At 63.8% G+C, this 11,925-nt stretch overlaps 1 protein-coding gene across 1 annotated transcript; it reads left to right on the top strand.

Annotated features, from left to right (window-relative positions):
• Nucleotides 1–342: 342 nt before the first annotated feature.
• On the top strand, nt 343–11,925 carry SIPA1 (signal-induced proliferation-associated 1). Its single transcript, XM_059401565.1, has 16 exons — nt 343–447; nt 2,814–3,577; nt 4,216–4,343; nt 4,428–4,604; nt 6,519–6,693; nt 7,377–7,480; nt 7,743–7,900; nt 7,983–8,598; nt 8,918–9,192; nt 10,130–10,351; nt 10,469–10,580; nt 10,677–10,785; nt 10,878–10,979; nt 11,074–11,128; nt 11,357–11,435; nt 11,530–11,925. The coding sequence occupies exons 2-16, from the start codon at nt 2,902–2,904 to the stop codon at nt 11,674–11,676; spliced, it is 3,135 nt and encodes a 1,044-aa protein (XP_059257548.1). The 5' UTR covers nt 343–447; nt 2,814–2,901; the 3' UTR covers nt 11,677–11,925.

Genomic DNA, 11,925 nt, shown 5'->3' with positions numbered 1-11,925 from the left:
CACCTGTCTAAGGTGTTTTAAGAATGAGAGCGTGTGTAGAGCAGGGTTCAGTGCTTAGTGAGTGCTCTTAAATAGTCGCAGTTTCTGGGCACCTGCCTGGTGGGGTGGAGGAGGGCAAGGGGACAGGGGACCCAAGGAACCCTGCTGTAGCCCTCCCAGGTGGTCTGGAAAGCAGGCACACTATTCTGCGTTTCTCAGCTGAGGCTGGAGGCCCAACAGCAGGGCCGGACTGGGCCGGGCTCGGTTTGGGTGCTCCGACCCAGGGCCTCCAGTCCCCGCCCTCTGAACTTCCCGCCGCACACTGCTCCCAGGCTGGGCCCACCCCCTCCGCGGCGGTCCCGCCCCCCCACATGGCTCCGCCCCCAGGCGGAGCCAGCGCCCGAGCAGTAGCAGGAGAGGCTGCGGGACCCCAGCGCGGGAGGCGGCCACCAGGCGGGAGCCCCAGAGGTACCGGCGGGAGCGGGGGAGTGGAAGCACCGCGGTCGGGCCGGACAGGGGGAAAGATGGCTTGGCGTGGGCCCGGGTGGTGTGTATGTGGAAGGGGGATCCTTGCCGCGTTCGCTGCCTGCACCCTCCTAACCTCCGTCCGGGCTCCGGTCCCGAGTCAGCACGTCCAGTCCCCTGCGTCCGGCCGGCTGGCGGCCCCCACTCTCCTCTGCGTGACGGGCCGGCCCGCCCGGCCAGTGTGAGGGCGATTGGATGCGGCGGCCCCCGACTCCTCTGGGCGGCGCTGGCGACTGCCCTTGCTGCCGGCCTTCTGCGGGGCTCCCCCTGTCCTGGGGCTCCCCTGATATTGGGACGGCCTCCTCCCCAGCCTTTGCACACCGCCCCCCAGTCTGAGGTCTGGCCTGGGAGGAAACATCTGTCGCGCCCCCTGGCAGCAGAAATGGGGTCATGACCTCCAGATGTGCTGGGAAGCGTCCAGCGCCTCCTCCTGGGGCAGCCAGGCCTTCCGGATCTGTGGGGGCGGGGCCGGCCCTCTCCCCCCAGTGACACAGGCTGCAAGGAATGTCCCGGCCTCAATGGACCCTGTGTGAAGCTGCTGGGTGGGGGGCAGAGCCCAAGAACACCCCCGAAGGCAGGGCCAGAGCCCAGCCTTGGGCCAGAACAAGAGGCAGCCCATGGGCTGTGCACGCACACATACACAGAGCTCAGCCCACACGTAACAGGGGCGTACACAGCTCCCCTCTCATGTCCCCTCCTGTCCCCTCCCGCCCCAACACACACATCACAGCCCAGGCCCGAGAGCTTGGCACATGGACCAAGGGCCTGCCTCACCACCACATACTTAACACATGGCCGCTTCACACTCTTGAACCTCCTTTCAGTCTCCCAGTGGTGTTGGGAAAGGGCAGAAGGGGTAACCTCATTTTGGAGATGAGAGGACAGGCTCAGCCTCGGTGTCAGACATTGTCTAGGAGAAACTATGGGAGGAGGCACCCCGAGCTTGGAGGCCTACCCTTGCAGGGTCCTGGAGCTGTGGATGAGGGCTGCATGGAACCCCTGCCCCTGCCCTGTCCCTGCCCAGCCACACAACAGCATCACTGGAGGATGGACCAAGACCTGCCAGCAGTTGTCTGTGTTGCCAGTGGAGGGTCCCATATCCCTGCCCTGCCTGCCCACACCAACCTGGGTCCACTTGGGGCGGCCCCCCTTCCCCAACTTTTTCACACCACCCTTTGCACCTGCCCTTGGGTCTCCACACATTTCCGCATTTAGCAGGTCCCTGGTGCCTTGGGTGTCTCAGTCTTACATCCTGTGAGACTTTGAGCCTCAGCCCAACCCCCATTCACCTCACACCTACACATACAGGGACAGTTGTGGGCAGGTACCGCACTGTTTAGGCCTGGGAGATTGGCAGACCCGGGTTCAAATCCTAGCTGTAATGTGGGATTATGTCAGGCAAAGAGCCTCCCTTTATCTGGACCTCAGTTTGAGCATTTGTCACATGGGGCTCAGACTCCCCTGTCAACATCAGGTAGGCAGAGGTCCCATGGTCCCAGTTCCTGCAAAGGGGCTCCATCTGTGTGACTCCTTCCCCTGCCCCCCAGGCATGGCCACAGTCTCCCGCAGAGAGTGAGCCTGGTTGGGCCTGTCCTTCAGGCTGGGGTGATGGATCCCATGACTGGGCTGGTGTGACCCCAGCACCTTCCTCAGGATATGGGGCTGGGCAGGGGGCTGGGCTCAGAGTTGGGGCCACTTCCTGTACTGAAGGAAGTGCTCCTGCGTTTCTGTTGCCATGCCAGTGCCCCCGGGAACCCCTGTGTCCTTGAGGTGTTGAGGCCATGAGAGCCAGGACATTGAGACCCAGCTTCTGGGTGCTCAGCTCCTCAGGGACCCTGAAGGAAGTGGGAGGGGCAGGGAGGAAGGTCTCTGGGGACAGGACGTCCTCCCTTTGTCAAGTGGGCCGGACTCAGACACCAGTGGCCCCATGGGTTTCCCGTCCCAGGCGGGACAAACCCATCTGTCCAGCTGGGCCAGGACTTGGTAGGGACCCTCATTCTGGGCCCAGGCCAAAGCCAAGGTGTGTGAGTAGGAACTGAGGGACCCTGGCAGCCTCGGTGCTGCCCGGGTTCCAAGCCCCCAGGGCCAAGACTGGGACAGCCCAGCCCCTGGCCCAGACCAGTGCTTAGCTTCAGGAGGGGGCTGGAAACCTCAGCCTAAGGCAGACAAGGAAGTGGCCAGGAAAGCGGAAGCGGCTTTGATGGTCGCGGAGGGGGCCGGAAGCCAACCCGCGTGGTAGAGGACCAGGCTGGGGGCCTGGGTTCCTGTTTTCTCCCCAGGCCCCTCTGAGCAGACCCCTCCTCCCTCAGGGCAGGAACTGGCCTGCTGCCCGGGCACCAACCCCCCGTGCCCGCCAATGCGACCCGTTCCCCGGAGAGCCAGGCCCACAGCACGCCCATGTGGGCCGGCGGCGGCGTGGGGAGCCCTCGGCGGGGCGCGGCCCCTGCACCCACGGATGACCTCTTTGCGCGCAAGCTGCGCCAGCCGGCACGGCCCCCGCTGACACCGCACACCTTCGAGCCAAGGCCAGCCCGCGGCCCGCTCCTGCGCAGCGGCAGCGATGCGGGCGAGGCCCGGCCCCCCACACCAGCCAGCCCGCGTGCCCGTGCCCACAGCCACGAGGAGGCCAGCCGCCCTGCCGCGGGCCCCACCCGGCTCTTCACTGACCCGCTGGCCCTGCTGGGGCTGCCGGCCGAGGAGCCGGAGCCCGCCTTTCCGCCAGTGCCTGAGCCCCACTGGTTTGCCCACTATGACGTGCAGAGTCTCCTCTTTGACTGGGCTCCAAAGCCGCGGGGGACAGGGGGCCACGCGGAGGCCACCTCTGGGACTCCGGCCTCTGCTGAGGACCGCTCTGCGGGCTCGGACCTGCTGCTTGAAGCGCCTGGCTTTGTGAGTGAGCTTGGGGGTGAGGGCGAGCTGGGCCTGGGTGGACCCGTGCCCCCACCCGTGCCCCCTGCACTGCCCAACGCCGCCGTGTCCGTCCTGGAGGAGCCACAGAACCGAACTTCAGCCTACAGCCTGGAGCACGCAGACCTGGGCGCCGGCTACTACCGCAAGTACTTCTATGGCAAAGGTAAGGGGAGGGCTGCCTGGCTGGGCGGCAGTCCCTGTCACCTGGGGAGCACACAGTAGGGCTCACGAGTTGTCCCTTCCCTGTTAAGTTCCTGGCCATATGAAGGATCGTGCTCTGCCTGTGGGGCCCAAACCGCCCTGCGGAGCCGAGCTTTAACCACGTTCCTAAGGCCTTTGGCCGCCATCTGATTCTTCCTCCTACCCCTCCGGGCTTGGGGGAGATTTCCCATCAACATTTCTGTGAGGTGGAAACAGGTCTGAGAACCTCTGTACCCTTGCGGGAAACTTGTTCCTTCACATCAGCGGCCAGAAGGGAGGGCCGCTCACATCCTGCCGCGGAACATGGGCGTGGCGCGCGGGGCCTTGCAGGACGTAGACCTGGAAGCAGGCAGGCATTGGCCCTCTGCGTCGGGGGCAAGGCGTGCTGTGGGCGGAGCCTCCGAGGGGGCGGGGCAGAGGGCCGAGCATCAGGGAGGTCGCACGAATAGGGATTTGGCCTTGTAGGATGTAGGCGGGGCAGCGGAGGGAGGGGGCCTTAGTCTAGGGTCTGCACTACGAGGTGCGATGCGGCGTGGGCGGGGCTTCGAGATGGGCGGGGCGGGACCGGTCATCCACGACCCGGGCCCCCCTCCCCACCAGAACATCAGAACTTCTTCGGACTGGACGAGGTGCTGGGCCCGGTGGCAGTGAGCCTGCGGAGGGAAGAGAAGGAAAGCAGCGGAGGGGGCACTCTGCACAGCTACCGCATCATCGTGCGGACCACACAGGTGAGCGGGGATCCTGGGATCCGATCGCGCATTGCCTCCTTGAAAACCTGTATGGATTCTGAGGTCCGTACATCCCCTCCTCAGCTCCGGACCCTCCGAGGCACCATCTCGGAAGATGCGCTGCCGCCGGGGCCCCCACGGGGCCTGTCCCCTAGGAAGCTTCTGGAACACGTGGCTCCGTGGCTGAGCCCGACCTGCCTGCGCCTGGGCTCAGCTTCACCAAAGGTGCCACGCACGCTGCTCACGCTGGATGAGCAAGTGGTGAGTGGCCGGCAGGGCCCCCACTCGGACCCCAACCCAACAGCTACATACACCTGGTCAGAACCCAGCCTGTCCAGCTCCCAGCGACCCAGCCTTGACCCTGATCTGGGCCAGACGATGACCCGGGAGAGTTGGCCTTTCAGAGAGGGCAGCAGAGTTCATCCAGAACCTTGCCTCTCAAAGTAAAGTTTGTAGACCAGCAGCAACATCCACATTATCTGGGAGCTAGTTAGAAATGCAGATTTGGGGGCCCTATACTCCGCCTCTGGTCTGCTGAATCAGAGGCTGTACTTTAAGAAGGTCCGGAGTTAATTCCTATGTACGTTTCAGCTGAGAAGCACTGGTCTGACCATCCCCTCCCCTTCCTGCACACACCTGTCATTCCCATTCTCTGTGCACTTGGCCAGCAAGGTGCTGCGTAGTCTCCTCTCAGTGCGGGGTGCTTACTCCTTGGGGCTGCCTATCCCACTATGGGGCAGTGGAAGTCCCTCCCTAGCCTGTGCTGAAAGCTGCCCGCTGGCTCTGATTCTCCTCCTCTGTGTCATTCAATCTGTCAGCCACTCAACAAACATTTCCTCAACCTTGGTGCCAGGCCCCAGAGTGGACGCTGGAGACATGTCCAGACCAGGTGCTGTCTCTGAGTAGCTCACAGCCAGCAGGGGGAAAGAGCGAGAGACTGACCCACACGGAATCATGAGGGATTGTGGAGCAGTGAAAGGGGAATGTTGAAGGCTCCATGGTTTGTTTTGACAGCCCTGCCTTGGCCGGGGATTTAGTGTCATGGTAGAAATATAAGCGTTTAAGTCAGGAAAATCAGGCATTTTCTGGGAAGAAGGAACAACTTGTGTGAAAGCTTAGAGACCGACAGCAGGTCACACTGGGGTCCTGTAGGGAGTTCTGTGTGGCTGGAGTCGTGCTTGGGGAGAAAGGGGGGGGGGGGGGGGGGGGGGCTTTGGGGGGGGGGGGGGGGGCACTGGGGAGCCATGGAAAGATATGAGAGGTAGAGCCTCTGGCTGGAGTATGGGGGCCAGACTGGAGGGTCAGGGAGGCCAGGCCAAAGGCTGTTGCAGTCATCCAAGCCACACCCGGCGGGGAGTATGTGTGGAGCTCAGAAGAGAGGTTGGGGCTGGACGCAGAGACTGGAGTGTGTTTCCATGGAGACAGCTGTTGCAGTCACTGAGGGTGAAGACCATGGGTGGAGAAGAGGCCCAGACCAGGGCAGGTGGGGTCGCTAGGGTCTCAGGCAACATGACGTTTAGTTGTTCAAGTGCCTGCTGTGGTATGGCCGTGCCAGGACGAAGCCATGCCTGTGGGCTGTCAGGGGACGCTGGGGTGGAAGCGGGGCTGCAGGGGTTCCGAGGGACGCACTCAAAGTGGGGCCTGTGGGGATAGACAAGTTTCATATGAAGAAAGGAGGCCTGAGCTGGAGGGGCCTGAGAACCTTGACCTTGGCATGATTAACCCCCGATGGGAGGAAGCCAAAGGAGCCAGGGGCAGGGCAAGCGAAGGTGGTGCAGGGCTCAAGGCCTCCAGAGGCTGGGCTGGGGGTGCCTGGGATTTGAGGGGGGGGGACAGGCTAACCTTGAGATAAGGAGGAGAACAATAGGAACATTTATTGGGATGAAGCACGCTCTGCCTGGGTCTTCTCCACGAACCACCTCCTCTCTCTCAAGGGGTCACTCGAGAACCAGCGCCCCTCCGGGTCCCTTCCCACGTGTGACTTCTCCTGGCCACTGGCAGCAGGACCTACCGAACCTCTTAGAAGACCCAGAGGAGGCTTAGGGAGGGTGGGGCTCAGGGCCACATGTAGAGACAGCCCGGCCCCCGGGTCATTCCCCAAGACCTGCGGGGGGGACCCCAGAGACTGAGACCTGGGCCTTCCATCTGTCCCGCCCCCCCCCCCCATCCTGGCAGCTGAGCTTCCAGCGCAAGGTGGGCGTCCTGTACTGCCGCGCGGGCCAGGCCTCGGAGGAGGACATGTACAACAACCGCGAGGCAGGACCCGCCTTCATGCAGTTCCTCACCCTGCTGGGCGACGTGGTGCGGCTCAAAGGCTTTGAGAGCTACAGGGCCCAACTGGACACCAAAAGTGAGGTCCTGGGGGGCTGGGGAGTGGGGGGCAGACGGCCTTTTGGTGGGAATCAGCTGCCTTGTCACTTCTCTACCCCATGCTGGCCTGGGCCCAGGCTCGGGGTTGCAGAGTTCTTTGGGTAGGCTGAGGATACAGGCCAGGGGCTGTCGGGGCCAAGCGAGCCATAGGCTGGAAGGAGGGACTAGGATCGTCCCCCAAGGCCCTGACGTCCTACCATCTGAGCTGGGGCCAAGGGGGTGTGCGGGCACCACACCCCCCACCACACACATAGTCCGCCAGCCCAGCTTCCTGGGGAACGCGCCTGCTTCTCTGGTTGGAAGTGTCCCAGGGCCCCTCATGGAGCACCAGTCTTGCCTCCCACTCTCAGCTGCTCCCCACATGCTGGTGCCTGGGCCGACATCTGTCCTCTCCCGGGACATCCACCCCCGCCTCCCTCATAGCGGCCCATTCCTCCTTTGGGTCTTCATTCTGTCTCAGCCCGCCTGCCTGGAGCCTGGAGCCTGTGGGGGAAGGGGAAGGGAGCAGCCAAAGCTGAGGCCCTTAGAGCTCATGGCCCGTGGTGGGAAGGGGTTGTCCACCTGCTGGCTGGGGACACAGGAGTTCCAGACCGCAGGCAGGGATGGCAAGTTCAAGAAGATTCCCTTTCCTCTCCCTCTGTGTCCCCAATTCCCTGGCCGCAGCGGATTCCACGGGCACGCACTCCCTCTACACCACCTACCAGGACCACGAGATCATGTTCCACGTGTCCACGATGCTGCCTTACACCCCCAATAACCAGCAGCAGGTGTGAGGGGGCTAGCTTGGGGGGGGGTAGCCAAGAGCCTCTGGGGACCCCTGCAGCAGTGCTGTGTGGGTGGAGGCATTTGAGCCTTCCTCTGGCTTCTCTTGAGCCTTAACAATCTTCCCCAGAGGCAAACACCCAGACCTTGACCAGGGGCAGATGGGGGGGGGGGGGGCACTGACGCCCAGGCTCTGGCCTGACTGCATGTGGAGGGGCTTGGAGGACAGACAGGTCCCGCTTACACCCCCCACCGTCCAACTCCCAGCTCCTGCGGAAACGCCACATCGGCAACGACATCGTGACCATCGTGTTCCAGGAGCCCGGCAGCAAGCCCTTCTCCCCGACCACCATCCGCTCACACTTCCAGCACGTGTTCCTGGTGGTGCGGGCTGACGCGCCCTGCACTCCGCACACCTCGTACAGGTGGGTGCCCGGAGGAGGTCTCAGTTCTGCCGATGTCAGGGGGCCTCCCGGTTGCCCCTGACTCCCGCCTCCCTCCCCTCAGGGTGGCCGTGAGCCGCACCCAGGACACCCCGGCCTTTGGACCAGCTCTGCCCCCGGGCGGAGGCCCCTTCGCGGCCAACTCCGACTTCCGCGCCTTCCTGCTGGCCAAGGCGCTCAATGGCGAGCAGGCAGCGGGCCACGCACGCCAGTTCCACGCCATGGCCACGCGGACGCGTCAGCAGTACCTGCAGGACCTGGCCACCAACGAGGTGACCACCACGTCGCTGGACTCGGCTTCGCGCTTCGGCCTGCCCTCCCTGGGCGGGAGGCGGCGGGCGCCCCCTCGGGGCCCGGGCGCCGAGCTGCAGGCGGCGGGGGCGCTGGTGTGGGGCGTGCGCGCGGCGCCCGGAGCGCGGGGCGCGGCTGGGGCCGGGGTCGAGGCCGGAGGTCCCGACGACGCCGAGGTGCCCTGCCTGCTGGGCATCTCGGCCGAGGCGCTGGTACTCGTGGCGCCGCGCGACGGTCGCGTGGTCTTCAACTGCGCCTGTCGCGACGTGCTGGCCTGGACCTTCTCGGAGCAGAGGCTCGACCTGTACTACGGCCGCGGGGAGGCGATCACGCTGCGGTTCGACGGGTCCCCCGGCCAAGCCGTAGGCGAGGTCGTGGCGCGCCTGCAGGTGAGGCCCGGGAGTCAGGGCAGTCTCCCCGCCGGGTCCCCCCAGCGCCTCCGAGGGCCGAGTGGGCGGTGGAACCCCTCGCTCCCGCCGCCTCTCCCGTGAAAGGGGAAACCCGGGGCGGGGGGGGCAGACCCAGCCCTGGCGCTTGGCAAAGCTGGAACTGGGGGGTCCTTGGGCTGGTGGCTTGCGCTGTCTGAGCCCCAGACTCTGGGTCCGCGCGGTGGGTGCGGGAAGGTCCGGGCGGCCCCGGGGGCGGGGGCGGGGGTGGCGCCGGGGCGGTCCCCTCTCTCTCCCCCGCTCATGCCCCGCCTCGCCCCAGCTGGTGAGCCGCGGCTGCGAGAGCCGCGAGCTGGCGCTGCCCCGCGACGGCCAAGGCCGCCTGGGCTTCGAGGTGGACGCCGAGGGCTTCATCACGCACGTGGAGCGCTTCACATTTGCCGAGACGGCGGGGCTGCGGCCGGGGGCGCGCCTGCTGCGCGTGTGTGGCCAGACGCTGCCCACGCTGGGCTCTGAGGCCGCTGCCCAGCTCCTGCGCTCGGCGCCCAAGGTCTGCGTCACCGTCCTGCCCCCCGACGAGAGCGGCCGGCCCCGCAGGTCAGGCCCGGGACGCGGGGAGGCGGGAGGACCCGGCCGCTGGCCACCTCGGAGCCCGGGCCTCCCGGGTCGCCGTTAGCTTTTCCCAGAGAGTACCTAACTAACCTTGAGGCAGGCTCTCCTCGAGAGACTCTGTCTCTTAATCCCTGGGAGTCACATATGCAGTGTGAAGCCAATTAAACAGGCTGTTTTCACTGCTCGGGATCTAACAATCAGCTCCATCTTTTTTTTTTTTTTTTTTTTTTTTAAGGATCATCCAAGACACATACATGCTATTGATTAATTGCTGTCTTAGCCAGGATATGCGAACTTTTTCTGTAAAGGGCCAGATAATAAATATTTAGGTTTTCTGGGCCATCTGGTCTCTGCTACAGGTACATAGCTCTGCTGTAGCACAAAAGCATCCGTAGACGATTGGTAAATGCATGAGTTTTCTTTATTCCACTAAAACTTTGTGGGCACTGAAATTCGAATTTTCTTGATTTTCACGTGCCATGAAATATTCTTTGGATTTCTTTCAATGGTTTGACAATGTAAAACCCACTCTCACACAGGAGTACAAGAACAGTCACATCTGCTGAAACAGAAAAAGGCACACGGGTTGGATTTGGTTCACGAGCAGTAGGTTTTAGATCTCCACGCTAAGTGATTTACTTGTGTTAGTATTTAAAGCCTCACAGCAAGCTGTGGACCAGGACTGTTAACCCCATTTCACAGATGGAGAAACTGGTGTTCCGAGCAAGTTGCCCGGGATACGCAGGGGCAGCACTGGGGCCGGAAAAATGGCCAGCAGTCAGGCAAACAGTTTTCATTGTTAGGGAGTTTGGAGAGCTCTCCTCCTGGAAGTGAGCCTCAGGGACAGCTGGGAGTGGGGTTGGAGATGGAGGACCCGGGGGACGGGCCGTTCCTGCCTGACACTGCCCACTCCTCCCTGCAGGAGCTTTTCGGAGCTGTACACGCTATCTCTGCAGGAGCCCAGCCGGCGGGGGCCCCCCGAGCCGGTGCAGGAGGAGGCCCCAGGGGTGGTGACCCTGCTGCCCACCACGAAGCAGCTGCTGCAATTGTGCCTGCACGATGGTGGCAGTCCCACAGGGCCTGGGGATCTGGCCGAAGAGAGGACTGAGTTCCTGCACAGCCAGCACTCACCGTCCCCCCGCAGGTGCCCCCTCTCGGCCTTCCCTCCTCTCTAGGCGCAGTGAGGCTGGACCGGTGTGGTCCTGAAAGCAGGGGCCATGGGGTGCAGCTTCCCTTGCTGAGCTGTCCCTGCTCTCCCCAGTTCCCTGTCAGACGAGGCCCCGGTCCTGCCCAACACCACCCCGGACCTCCTCCTGGCCACCACGGCCAAGCCGGCAGCACCCAGTACTGGCAGACAGACACCCCCCACCCAGGTGAGCAGAAACAAGGCTCTGGAGCCTGAAGCACGGGGCTGGGCACAATGGTGGTGGTGGACGTCTGTGCATCCATACCCATTCACACCCCCCCAGGATGGGCCTAGCAGCCCCACTGGTGGTGAGGACAGGGTCGACCCGGCCCCAGAGCTGAGAGCCTCCTTCCTGCCACGAACCTTGTCTCTGCGGAACTCCATCAGCAAAAGTGAGTCTAGGGCAAGGTGGGTGGGGGTGGGGGTGGGGCTCAGAGCAGCTGGCTTGGGCTTCCCTGGCTGAGCCACCTCCTTGTGTCCACAGTCATGTCGGAGGCAGGCAGTGAGACCCTGGAAGATGAGTGGCAGTCCATCTCAGAGATCGCCTCCACTTGCAACACCATCCTGCAGTCACTGTCCCGGGAGGGTGAGGCCACCAGGGCGCTGGGGCTGGAGCCGGGATAGGGTGGGGCTTTCTCCGTTTACCTGCCTGCCCACACGATCCCTGTGTCCACCCACAGGACAGCCCATCCCGGAGAATGGAGATGGCAAGGGAATGCCAAAGGCCGATGCTGAGTAAGTCTCCCGGTGCCGGACCTAGTCCCTTCACTGTGCGCGTGGGACCACCGTCGGTGCCCATGCACGAGAACTAAGCCTTGTCCCAGGCAGGGCTCTGCTTTTCCAGACATAGAAGTCTGCGAACACAGGAACTGGGCCTGTCCCATTGAAGTGGGTTGGGGGGGGGGGGGCAGGCAGAGGTGCTGCTGCCTGCCTGGTCCTGTGACCTGACCCCTCTGTCCTCAGGCCAGAACCCAGGAGCCTGTCCGAGAAGGTTTCTCACCTGGAGGCCACACTCAGGAAGCTGCAGGAGGACCTGGAGAAGGTGACAGTGTGGGTGGGCTGGGGGTCAGCAGGGAGTGTACAGGGCTGCCCTGGGCAAGGAGTCAGCGTCGTGACACCTGCCTCCCCCACCCCAGGAGAGGGCCGACAGGGCAGCCCTGGAGGAGGAGGTCCGGAGCCTGCGGCACAACAACCGGAGGCTTCAGGCTGAGTCGGAGAGCGCTGCCACCCGCTTGCTCCTGGCATCCAAGCAGCTGGGCACACCCACCACCGATCTGGACTGAGCCGACTGTCTGGTCCAGCCTCAGCCTGGCTGGGGACCTGCTGGCTACAGCTCAGGCCCTTCAGGGCACCTGGGGCACAGCGGGGTCCCTGGGCCCTCCTCAGGAACTCTCCCTGCGCTCGGAGGCGCATCTTAGCACTGCCCCACTCCCCCTCCCGGAATTTGGTGGTGAAGTCCCCCTTACCCTGTCCCTGTTTGTAAATATTCTGTGGAGAAAAGGGGACTTCAGGGAGTAAAGAAGCCACTACTA

The sequence above is a fragment of the Mustela nigripes genome, chromosome 1 (assembly GCF_022355385.1).
Source record: "Mustela nigripes isolate SB6536 chromosome 1, MUSNIG.SB6536, whole genome shotgun sequence".
In the NCBI taxonomy this organism is placed as follows: Eukaryota; Metazoa; Chordata; class Mammalia; order Carnivora; family Mustelidae; genus Mustela; species Mustela nigripes.
The sequence above is the reverse complement of the archived record's forward strand: the minus strand, read 5'-3'. Positions and strand labels throughout refer to the sequence as shown.